Source organism: Piliocolobus tephrosceles, chromosome 11, assembly GCF_002776525.5.
Source record: "Piliocolobus tephrosceles isolate RC106 chromosome 11, ASM277652v3, whole genome shotgun sequence".
Taxonomy (NCBI): Eukaryota; Metazoa; Chordata; class Mammalia; order Primates; family Cercopithecidae; genus Piliocolobus; species Piliocolobus tephrosceles.
This window is the reverse complement of record NC_045444.1, coordinates 55,490,603-55,503,333: the sequence shown is the minus strand read 5'-3', so window position 1 is coordinate 55,503,333 and position 12,731 is coordinate 55,490,603. Positions and strand designations below refer to the sequence as shown.

At 36.7% G+C, this 12,731-nt stretch overlaps 1 protein-coding gene across 4 annotated transcripts in view; it reads right to left on the bottom strand.

The window, feature by feature from the left end:
- The window catches only part of PPIG (peptidylprolyl isomerase G), a 51,827-nt gene that overhangs the window by 20,662 nt on the left and 18,434 nt on the right, over window positions 1-12,731 (bottom strand). For all 4 annotated transcript variants that reach the window (XM_023189681.1, XM_023189680.1, XM_023189683.2 and 1 more), the window contains exons 8-9: window positions 7,031-7,060; window positions 6,801-6,940 (exon numbers count right to left, since the gene is read on the bottom strand). In XM_023189681.1, coding sequence (XP_023045449.1) covers window positions 6,801-6,940; window positions 7,031-7,060 — 170 coding nt within the window. The remainder of the gene's footprint in view (window positions 1-6,800; window positions 6,941-7,030; window positions 7,061-12,731) is intronic.

Sequence of the window (12,731 nt, the reverse complement as noted above, 5' to 3'; positions counted from 1 at the left end):
AAGTAACAAATATCATTACAGACTTTTTTTTAGTATTTTTTAAATGTAAATAATTGCATTTGTAGCACATTACTCAAAGATTCTCAACAACTCGTTTTTTACTGAATCTTCAAGAAAAAAGGCATACATTACACCTGTTGTTTGTAAAAAAGGATAATCGGTCTCATGTATATCAAGAAATCCCATGAGCTGAAAAGCATACACCTGCAATAATTTATTGCAATAATTTACCTGCAAATATTTATTTGACATCACATGGAAGAAAATAAAATTAGCAGAATCAAAAATAGAATACAGACAAAAAAAAAATGTTTTTAAATAATCATTTTGCCTTCTCTATGCCCATCTCGGGTGTTTTAAAATTAAAACAAAACAAAATGTACCTATTTCTAAACATTATAGAGGAAATCAGTATACCTAAAAAGTGAGATGAGAATGATCTACTTAGGGTAATTCTTAAGAAATTTTAAAGACATTTAAACTTTAATGAGTCAGTAACATATAACAGAAAAAACTCTAATTCTCAAACTTGGGTTTGAGGTCTCTTTTCCTGACACAGTAAAGAACTTAATCTTCTTACTTATCTTTGTCTGTAAAATAGGGACATATAATACTACAGAGTTACTGTGAGAATCAGAAAGCATTATAGATGACTCTCAATGTGCTAACTCTAAGAAACTAATTACTGATTATTCCTTAGATTAGTAAGAACAGAGTTAGTTTAAGGTTTTACTGCTTTCTATACAGGTTTGAAGGTAATGTCACTCCATTATTTTTAGAAATTCAAGCCCATCATCTGTAATAAAATAGTATCAGCCACATATTTCAAATATAAAGACTTAAAATATTTAAAGTTCTTACCATTTCAGACAATATATCAAATTAGTCTTGTGAGCATCAAATGGTCTGGTGTAAATAAAAGAAGCTTCTCAAACATGTAGGCTGCTTCTGAATCTAAGTAGTGCTTAAAGAAAAAATAATTTATTCCCTTAAAGTTTCTCAATCTATCTTCCTCTCTTCGATTGCCATCTAGCCCCAGAGTCTTTTCCTCTAGAGTATTTACTTACTAGGTTATTCAGACAACTACAGTTAAAAAACAAACAAACAAAAAACAAAAAACTGAGTGGAAGCAAAAGGGCAAATTACTGCCAATTAATAATCAGAAAAACTTAACTGACTTCATGGTAAATGAACAAAGTGAGAAGTAGGATAAAACACAGTTAAAAACACAAAATTGCCAAGAACACACAATGGGGAAAAGACAGGCTCTTCAATAAACGGTGCTGGAACAACTAGATATCCACATGTAAAATAACAAAACAGACCCTTATAATGCATATAAAAATCAACTAAAAATAGTTTAATGACTTAAACATAAGACTTGCAACTGCAAAACCACTAAAAGAAAACACACAGAAAAAGCTCCATGACATTGGTTTGAGCAATGATTTTTCTGGATATGACCCCAAAACCACAGGCAACAAAAAGCAAAAATAGACAAATGGGATTACATCAAACTAATAGGGTTCCAGACAGCCAAAGAAACAATCAACAGAGTGAAGATACAACCTCTGGAATGGAAGAAAATATTTGCAAACCATACATCTGACAATGGTTAATATCCAAAATATATAAGGAATGTAAACAACTCATCAGGAAGAAAACAACCTGATTTAAAAATGGGCAAAGAACCTGAAGAGACATTTCTCAAAAGAAGACACACAAATGGCCAACAAGTATGTGGCAAAAATGCTCAATGTCACTGAACATCAAAGGAATACAAATTAAAACTACAACGAGATGGCACCTCATACCTGTTACAATGGCTATTATGAAAAAAAAAAAGAACAAAAACAAGGGGAGAGGACGTGAAGAAAAGGACACTCTTGTAAACTGTTGGTGGGAATGTAAATCAGTATAGCCATTATTAGGAAACCGAATGAAGGCTCCTCAAAAAATCAGAAATAGAAAGAGGGCATTACATAATGGTAAAGGGATCAATGCAGTAAGAAGAGCTAACTATCCTAAATACATATGCACCAATACAGGAGTACCCAGATTCATAAAGCAAGCTCTCAGAGACCTACAAAGAGACTTAGACTCCCACACAATAATAGTGGGAGACTTAAATACCCCACTGTCAATATTAGACAGATCAATGAGACAGAAAATTAACAAGGATATTCAGGACTTCAACTAGCTCTGCCAAGTGAACCTAACAGACATCTACAGAACTCTCCACCCCAAATCAACAGAATATATATTCTTCTCAGCACCACGTCACACTCATTCTAAAACTGACCACATAATTGAAGTATAACACTCCTCAGCAAATGCAAAAGAACGGAAATCATAACAGTCAGTCTCTCAGACCACAGTGCAATCAAATTGGAACTCAAGATTAAGAAACTCACTCAAAACTGCACAATTACATGGAAACTGAACAACCTGCTCCTGAATGACTACTGGGTAAATAATGAAATTAAGGCAGAAATAAGTAAGTTCTTTGAAACCAATGAGAACAAAGACAATGTACCAGAATCTCTGGGACACAGCTAAAGCAGTGTTTAGAAGCAAATTTACAGCACTAAATGCCCACAAGAGAAAGCAGGAAAGATCTAAAATGGATATCCTAACATCAGAATTAAAAGAACTAGAGAAACAAATTCAAAACCTAGCATGAGACGAGAAATATCTAAGATCAGAGAAGAACTGAAGGAAATAGAGAAACAAAAAACCCTTTAAAAAAAAAAAAAAATCAATGAATCCAGGAGCCGGTTTTTTGAAAAGATTAACAAAATAGATTCTGGCTAGACGTCTGCTAGCCAGACTAAGAGGAAAAGAGAGAAAAATCAAATAGACACAACAAAAAATGATAAAAGGGAGGTCACCACTGATCCCACAGAAATACAAACTACCATCAGAGAATACTATAAACACCTCTACACAAATACACTAGAAAATCTAGAAGAAATGGATAAATTCCTAGACATATACACCCTTCTAAGACTAAACCAGCAAGAAGTCGAATCCCTGAATAGACCAATAACAAGTTCTGAAATTGAGGCAGTAATTAATAGCTTACCAACCAAAAAAAGCCCAGGACCAGATGGATTTACAGCCGAATTCTACCAGAGGTACAAAGAGGGGCTGGTACCATTCCTTCTGAAACTATTCCAAAAAGGGGACTCCTCCCTAACTCATTTTATGAGGCCGACATCATCCTGATACCAAAGCCTGGCAGAGACACAAGAAAAAAAGAAAATTTCAGGCCAATATCCCTGAGGAACACTGATGGGAAAATCCTCAATAAAATACTGGCAAACCGAATCCAGCAGCACATCAGAAAGCTTATTCACCACGATGAAGTCAGCTTCACCTCTGGGATGCAAGAATGGTTAAACATACATAAATCAATAAACGTAATCCATCACATAAACAGAACCAATGACTAAAACCACATGATTATCTCAATAGATGCAGAAAAGGCCTTCAATAAAATTCAACAGCCCTTCATGCTAAAAACTGTCAATAAACTAGATATTGATGAAACATATCTCAAAATAATAAGAGCTACTTATGACAAACCCACAGCTAATATCATACTGAATGGACAAAAGCTGGAAGCATTCTTTGAAAACAAGGATGCCCTCTCTCACCACTCCTATTCAACGTAGTATTGAAAGTTCTGGCCAGGATGATCAGGCAAGAGAAGGAAATAAAGGGTATTCAAATAGGAAGAGAAGAAGTCAGACTGTTTGCAGATGACATAATTGTATATTTAGAAGACCCCATCGTCTCAGCCCAAAATCTCCTTAAGCTGATAACCAACTTCAGCAAAGTCTTAGGATACAAAATCAATGTGCAAAAATCACAAGCATTCCTATACACCAATAACACACAGAGAGCCAAATCATGAGTGAACTCCCATTCACAATTGCTACAAAGAGAATAAAATACCTAGGAACACAACTTACACGGAATGTGAAGGACCTCTTCAAGGAGAACTACAAACCACTGCTCAAGGAAATAAGAGAGGACACAAATGGAAAAACATTTCATGCTTATGGATAGTAAGAATCAATATCGTGAAAATGGTCATACTGCCCAAAGTAATTTGTAGATTCAATGCTATCTCCATCAAGCTACAATTGACTTTCTTCACAGAATCAGAAAAAAACTGCTTTAAATTTCATATGGAACCAAAACAGAGCCTGTATACCCAAGACAATCCTAAGGAAAAAGAACAAAGCTGGAGGCATCATGCTACCTGACTTTATACTGCAAGGCTACAGTAACCAAAACAGCATGGTACTGCTACCAAAATGGATATATAGATCTATGAAACAGAACAGAGGCCTCCGAAATAATGCCACACATCTACAACCATCTGATCTTTGACAAACCTGACAAAAACAAGCAATGGGAAAAGGATTTCCTATTTAGTAAATGGTGTTGGGAAAACTGGCTAGCCATATGCAAAAAACTGAAACTGGACCCCTTCCTTACACGTTATACAAAAATTAACTCAAGAGATAGATTAAAGACTTAAACATAAGACCTAAAATCATAAAAACCCTAGAAGAAAACCTAGGCAATACCATTCAGGATATAGGCATGGGCAAAGATTTCACGACTAAAACACCAAAAACAATGACAACAAAAGCCAAAATTGACAAATGGTATCTAATTAAACTAAAGAGCTTCTGCACAGCAAAAGAAGCTATCATCAGAGTGAACAGGCAACCTATAGAACGGGAGAACATTTTTGCTATCTATCCATCTGACAAAGGGCTAATATCCAGAATCTACAAAGAACTTAAACAAACTTACAAGAAAAAACACAAATAACGCCATCAAAAAGTAGGTGAAGGATATCAACAGACACTTCTCAAAAGAAGACATTTATGTGGCCAACAAACATGAAAAAAAAAAAAAGCTAATCATCACTGGTCATTAGAGAAAAGCAAATCAAAACCACAATGAGATACCATCTCATGCCAGTTAGAACGGTGATCATTAAACAGTCAGGAAACAACAGATGCTGGAGAGGATGTGGAGAAACAGGAACACCATTACACTGTTGGTGGGAGCACAAATTAGTTCAACCATTGTGGAAGACAGTGTGGCAATTCCTCAAGGATCTAGAACCAGAAATACCATTTGGCACAGCAATCCCATTACTGGGTATATACCCAAAAGATTATAAATCATTCTTCTATAAAGACACATGCACATATATGTTTACTGCAGCATTATTCAAAATAGCAAAGACTTGTAACAGACCCAAATGCCCATCAATGACAGACAGGATAAGGAAAATGTGGCACATATACACTATGCAGCCATTAAAAAGGATGACTTCATGTCCTTTTCAGGGACATGGATGAAGCTGGAAACTATCATTCTCAGCAACCTAACACGGGAACAGAAAACCAAACACTGCATGTTCTCACTCAAAAGTGGAAGTTGAACAATGAGAACACATGTACACAGGGAGAGGAACGTCACACACTGGGGCATGTCCGGGGGTCGGGGGGTCTAGGGGCGGGATAGCATTAGGAGAAATACCTAATGTAGATGATGGGCTGATGGGTTCAGCAAACCACCACGCCATATGAATACCTATGTAATAAACCGGCATGTTCTGCACATGTATCCCAGAACTTAAAGTATAATAATAAAAAAAAAATTAAAAATAGAACTTGCACATGATCCAGAAATCCCACCACTGGATATATATCCAAAGGAAATGAGATCAGTGTGTTGAAGAGATATCTGCACTCTCATGTTCACTGCTGCATTATTCACAATAGCTAAGATATGGAATCAAAACCTGTTTCCACCAACAGATGAACGGATTTTTTTAAAAATGTGGTTTATATACACAATGGAATACTATTCAGCCTGTCATCTGGAGCAACATGAATGAACCCAGAGGAAGTTATGTTATATGAAATAAGCCAGGCACAAAAGGACGAATACCATATGATCTCATTTACATGTGGAATCTAAAAATGTTGAAGTCACAGAAGCAGAGAGAATAGTGGTTCCCATGGGATTAGAGAAGGGAATGTGTTGGACAAATGCTGGTAAAGGATATAAAATTTCAGTTAGCTCAGAGGAATGAGTTCAAGAATTCTACTGTATAACATGATGACTACAGCAAATAACAATGTACTGTATTCCTGAAAATCACTGGCCAGGTACAGTGGCTCACACCTGTAATCCCAGCACTTTGGGAGGCCGAGGCAGGCAGATCACAAGGTCAGGAGCTCGAGACCAGCCTGGCCAATATGGTGAAACCCCATCTCTACCAAAAATACAAAAGTTAGCTGGGTGTGGTGGCGGGCGCCTGTAGTCCCAGCTACTTGGGAGGCTGAGGCAGGAGAATTGCTTGAATCCAGGAGGCTGAAGTTGCAGTGAGCCAAGATCATGCCACTGCACTCCAACCTGGGTGACAGAGCGAGACTGTCTCAAAAAAAAAAAAAAAAACCCTCGCTAAGATGTTAAGAGTTCTCAACACAAAAAGGGGTAATTATGTGAGGCAATATATGTTAATTAGCGCAATTTAGCCATTCCACAATGTATACATACTTCAAAACACCATATTGTTCACAGTTAAGTATATACAATTTTTGTCAACTTAAAAAAGTAAAAAATAAAAGCACAGAAATACATTTTAAAACAAAAACCTCATTTTTGTATCAGCTTGAGTATGAATTTCATGCCAACTATTTAGAGTGTCTCTGCTTATTTTCTATGTGTAAGTATTCTTAGAAATATGTACTTAGTTTTACCTTTAGATTTGGGAATCAGCTCTCCACAACTGAGTATCCGTACCTCCGCAAACGGTTTGCTAGCTGCATCTGTTTTCTGGTTTTCAATCTCTCTTACAACTTCTTGGCCAGAGATTACTTGTCCAAAAACAACATGATGCCTAAAGTGTCAAGTAAAAATTATTAAATAAAAGCTTCTTATTTCACGGTTAATTTAAAACAGATTGTAAAATAAATAAAATAATCTTTACCCATCTAAATGAGGAGTTGGTTTCGTTGTTCTTTTGGAAGTCATCAGATAGAAGAATAAAAACAAAGTCAGAGAAAAACAAAGTTAGCATCTCTAAAAAGAAAAAGAAAATAACTGTATTGGAAACAAAGTTGAAAACAAAGACATCAACTGCTATCTTAATATAATCATATTACCTCAATCTTAAGGAGAACAGAAGGCAAAATGCTTTCCACATAATGTATTTACCAAACTTGTTCTAATTATAAAAGCAAGACCTACTTACTGCTGAAAACTTTTATGTAACTAAAATAGACATTTCAGTGTTATTTCTATCCATTCATGTTTCTTGCACTTGAGTTCTTACTGAATAGTCATAATTGTATAATGTTCTACTATGCAGACATATCAAAATTTATGTAACAATTCCACCAGTGTATGAGTTTAACCATAATGCTTTTCAACCTTAACATTTTAAACAGTTAAGCACAGACTATATTCTTATGGTCCCCAGACATATACTGTTGGACTTGAACAGAAATGGTTCATATCGTGTTTATAAGTTTTTTTTATTTTTTTGGTTTAGAGACAGGGTCTCATGCTGTTGTCCAGGCTGCAGTGCACTGGCACAACCTTGGTTCACTGCATCCTCAACATTCTGGGCTCAAGCTATCCTCCTGCCTCAGCATCCTGAGTAGCTGGGACTACAGATGCATGCCAGCATGCCTGGCTAATTTTTGTACTTTTTGTGGAGAAGGGTCTCACTATGTTGCCCAGGCTAATCTCAAACCTGGGTTCAAGCAATCCTCCCACTTTGACTTTTGAAAGTGCTAGGATTACAAGTATGAGTCACTGTGCCCAGCTGAGTGTTTACAAGTTCTTTAATCACCTGCAAGAGATCTGGATTAAGAATTGGGACAAAAATTAAAATAAGCATTTTTTGGCAAATGAAGTTATTTTTTAAAAATCCCATCCCCCCACCATCATCCATAAAGCTACGTAGGTAAGAAGGCTGCTACTCGAATACGTACTAAAAACACTGGTATGAAAATTAAAGATTAGCATTTTATAAGATTTGTTATTTTAAAAAAACCTTATCAAAAAACTATTAGAAATTTGAAAAAAGGAGCATAATTTATGCTAATCTTTGATTAAAGCATGTACAATACCACTGAAAACATTATAACCTATACCTGAATTTTTAGGTTTACCTAACTATAAAATTAATGACCTACTATTGTTTCCTCATTGTAACACTATACTCACTTCAATTCACTAAAATCACCTAGAAATGTAAAAACCTAGGTGTACACTATGTGTATTCATATAACATGTTACAGTCACAATGCATATATATGATTTGCATTTAGACATAGTTGTTCCCCACTTCACTGATAATTTTATTTGCAAGTCTGCCTGCTCACTAAAACTTATTTGTAATCCCAAAATTAAAAAATTACAGCTTGTGGTGCTTTCATGGTAATTTACAGATACACACAGAGTGGCAAATAAGTGTGCTGGCAAGGATGTGGAAAAATAAAAACTCCTGTACGTTGCTAATTGGAATGTAGAATGGTGCAACCACTATGGAAAACAGTATGGAAGGTTGTCAAAAAGCTAAAAGGAGTATGACCATATAACCCACCAATTCACTCCTAGGTATATATTCAAAAGAACTTAAAAAAGAAACTCAAATGCCAATGCTCACTGCAGCAGTATTCACAATAGCCAAAATACGAAAACAAGTCAAATGTCCACTAACAGATGAATCAAGAAATATGGTATATACATATAGTGGAGTATTACTCAGCCATAAAAAAAAAAATCAGGCCAGGTGCGGTGGCTCACACCTGTAATCCCAGTACTTTCGGAGGCCACGGCGGGCGGATCATGAGGTCAGGAGATCAAGACCATCCTAGCTAACAAGGTGAAATCCTGTCTCTACTAAAAATACAAAAATTAGCCAAGCGTGGTGGTGGGTGCCTATAGTCCCAGCTACTCGGAAGGCTGAGGCAGAAGAATGGCGTGAACCCGGGAGGTGGAGCTTGCAGTGAGCCAAGATTGCACCACTGCACTCTAGGCTGGGCAACAGAGCAAGGTTTCATCTCAAAAAAAAAAAAAAATGGAGTTCTGATACATGCTACAATATAAATAAACCTTGGAAACATTAAGTGAAACAAGTCAGATACAAAAGGATAAAAATTGTGGGATTCCACTTAAATAAAATATTCAAACAGGCAAATTCATAGAAGTTACCAGGGATGGGGGGAAAGGGGAAATGGTACAGAGTCTCTGCAACAATGAAACAATTCTGGAAATAGTGGTGATGGTTGTACAACACTGTGAATACACATGACTCGCCCAGTGGCTCACACCTATAATCCTAGCACTTTGGGAGGCTGAGGCAGTGGGATGACTTGAGCCTAGGAGTTTGAGGCTGCAGTGAGCTATGACTGTGCCACTGCACTCTAGCTTGGGCAACAGAGCAAGACTTTGTCTCAAAAAAATAAATAACTATAAACAAGACTGAACTGTACACTTACAAATGGTTAAAATGGCAAATCTTCTATATGTTATAGCACAAAAAAAATTTTTTTAAGACTGAAGCTCTCTAAAAGTTGAAGTTATTTCCTTTAAAAAACAGAACACAGAAGAAGGGTTACCTATGAAATAGGAAGATATGAGGAGAAACCAACATTTAGAGGGAAGATTCTGAGAATATATATGAAGGATTATATGAACTTAACATAGGAGTTTTGGTTAGCACAGGAAAGATTTTATTTAAAAGAGGAAAATAAATTATAATACTCTGTTGAGAATGTGGTGAAATTAGCATTTACATACTACTGGTGCTACAGTAAACTATCCTTTCCTTTTGAAAATCAACATAACAAGGCCGGGCACAGTGGCTCACGCCTGTAATCCCAGCACTTTGAGAGGTCGAGGCGGGTGGATCACCTGAGGTCGGGAGTTCAAGACCAGCCTGACCAACATGAAGAAACCCCATCTCTACTAAAAATACAAAATTAGCCAGGCATGCTGGTGCATGCCTGTAATCCCAGCTACTCGAGAAACTGAGGCAGGAGAATCGCTTGAACCTGGGAGGCGGAGGTTGCGGTGAGCCGAGATCGCGCCATTACACTCCAGCCTGGGCAAAAAGAGCGAAACTCCGTCTCAAAAAAAAAAAAAAAAAAGAAAGTCAACATAACAATATATATGGAAAGCCTTAACAATGTGTAAATAGTTCATTAAACTTCTTAAATATTAAAACTGCATCAAATGATAGGCACAACAACGTTCACTGGAGCAGTTTAAAAAACAGGAAACAAACCGAATGTCCCAAAATAAGATTAATAATGCAGAGTACATTCAAGCAAGAGATTAACATGTAGCCATTAAAAAGCTAATATTTAGTGATGTACAGAGATTTACATTATAGCCAAAAGTTGATTATAGAGCAACACTCTATAAATATTTTTAATGCATAGAAAGATGCTCTGGGGATGGGATTTTTGTGTGTGTGGCTTATCTGTGTTTTGTTTTCTTTCTTTTTTTTTACAATTAAGAGGTAATTATAAGTTGTTTCATTTGTTTGTTTCTGAGACGGAGTCTTGCTCTGTAGCCCTGGAGTGTAGTGGCACAACCCTGGCTCACTGCAACCTCTACCTTCCTGCCTCAGCCTCCCTAGTGGCTGGGATTACAGATGCCCACAACCACACCCAGCTAATTTTTGTATTTTAGTAGAGATGGGGTTTCACCATGTTGGCCAGGCTGGTCTCGAACACCTGACCTCAAGTGATCCACCCGCCTCGGCTTCCCAAAGTGCTGGGATTACACGAGTGAGCCACTGCACCCAGCCATAAATTGTTTTGTTTAAAAAGAAAATCAGAGAGATCCACATTATGTGCAATTGGTTGAATAAACTATGGTATACACAAACAATAGAGTACTATGCAGCTGCAAAAAAGAATAAAAATGATCTCTATAAACTGTTATGGAGTGTTTTAAGGATATACTGTTAAGTGAAGAGTGAAACAGTATACACGGTATGCCATCTACGGTATAAGAAAGGGAAAGCGAGAAAATGTATACATGTATTTGCTTATGTTTACAAACGGACATACAGGAAGATAAACTGGAAATTAGGTTGGTTATTAACATGGATAGATGGAACTGGGGTGAAAAAAACAAGGAAATGGGAATGAAGTGGAAGGGTTGGGTAAGAGAGACACTTCACAGTATTCTTTTTGTTTTGACTTTGGAAATGTTACTATTTCATAAACTTAAAAAAATGAAAAAAAAAAATCAAAACAAGGTAGGAAGGAGAACAAAATGAAATACAATCAGAAAGGAATAAACCTAACACATTTTGAGTGAATCACAAAACCAAACCAAGAAAGAACTAATTTAAGTCGCTTTAAAACTTGGTGTTTAACTACCTACACTCAGTCTCAAAACAAAAAAAAAGCATAAATAAATAGTGAACTCTAGTTAGCAGGTCCTTATTTACAGCAATATGGGACAGCAGTTGTTCATTCTAGGATTCAATAAGGGTCAGAAATGTTGAAGATAATCAGGGGCCAGATTTCTCACTGTTGAAGAGTTAACAAATATGGAATAGGGAAACAATAGAATAATCCACATGGTGCTGACAGATTAAATTCCTCAGAGACCAAGAGAGTTCAAGGCTACTGAAGACAGCAAACCTGTACCCATAAGACAGGATTAAAAAAATAGGCATTACTGACAACAGGCCTAGTAACAATTTTTTTTGTAGTCGGAACTGGAAATCCCTGGCATTTGGAGGTTACAAATAAATTTTAGCGAGAAGGTGAATTCTCAAATACAGAATCTATGAATAGTGAGAACTGACTGCATTTTATTCTTTGTAATTAAGTAATGTATGGAGAAATACTCCGTGTAAACATCTAGTTTCTCACTGAAATCACCCCTTTAAATTTAGCATCAATAGAAGATTCTTGCCTGAGTCAGTCATTACTGTGATGATTATAAAATGGTGACTTTTCTAACTCCACCATTCCTTCTAAATTTATTAGCTGACATTCTAATAAGGGAACAGCTTCGCTTCTCTCATTATTTAATCATTTATTTATATCAATGTAGACTCCTGGTTCCTATTTGACCATAAACTGATATTACTGTTATTGATTTTGATGCTCAAATTATCCTAATTTGGCTAGTGGGAAACCTTTAACCTGGCTCCTGTGTTCTCTTGACAAGTCTCCATTATTTCAAAACATTAGCAGAACAATTTAACTTTCCCTCTATAACAATTTTCCCTCTTCAACAATTCTGTCCAGGTGCCATAGCTCACGTGTGTAATCCCAGCCTGGAGTCTCCAGCCTGGGCAACACAGGGAGACCCCGTCTCTACAAAAAAAAAAAAACTAGCTAGGTGTGGTGGCACACACCTGTAGTCCCATCTACTCGGAAGCCTGAGGTGGGGAGGATTCCTTGAGCCAGGGAGGTCAAGGCTGTGGTGAGCCGTGATTGCGCCACTGCACTCGCCTGGGTGACAGAGCAAGACCTTGTCTCAAAAACAACAACATAAAAACACAACAAAAAAAAAGCAATTATTTGTTCCCCCTCCTTCAACAATTCCCTCCCTCGTAGATTCCTCTCCTATTTATTAGTAATCAACGGCAGGCACACAGAGAAATGGCAGACCAAAGATGGGATTTTTTTTTTTTTTTTTTTTTGGGT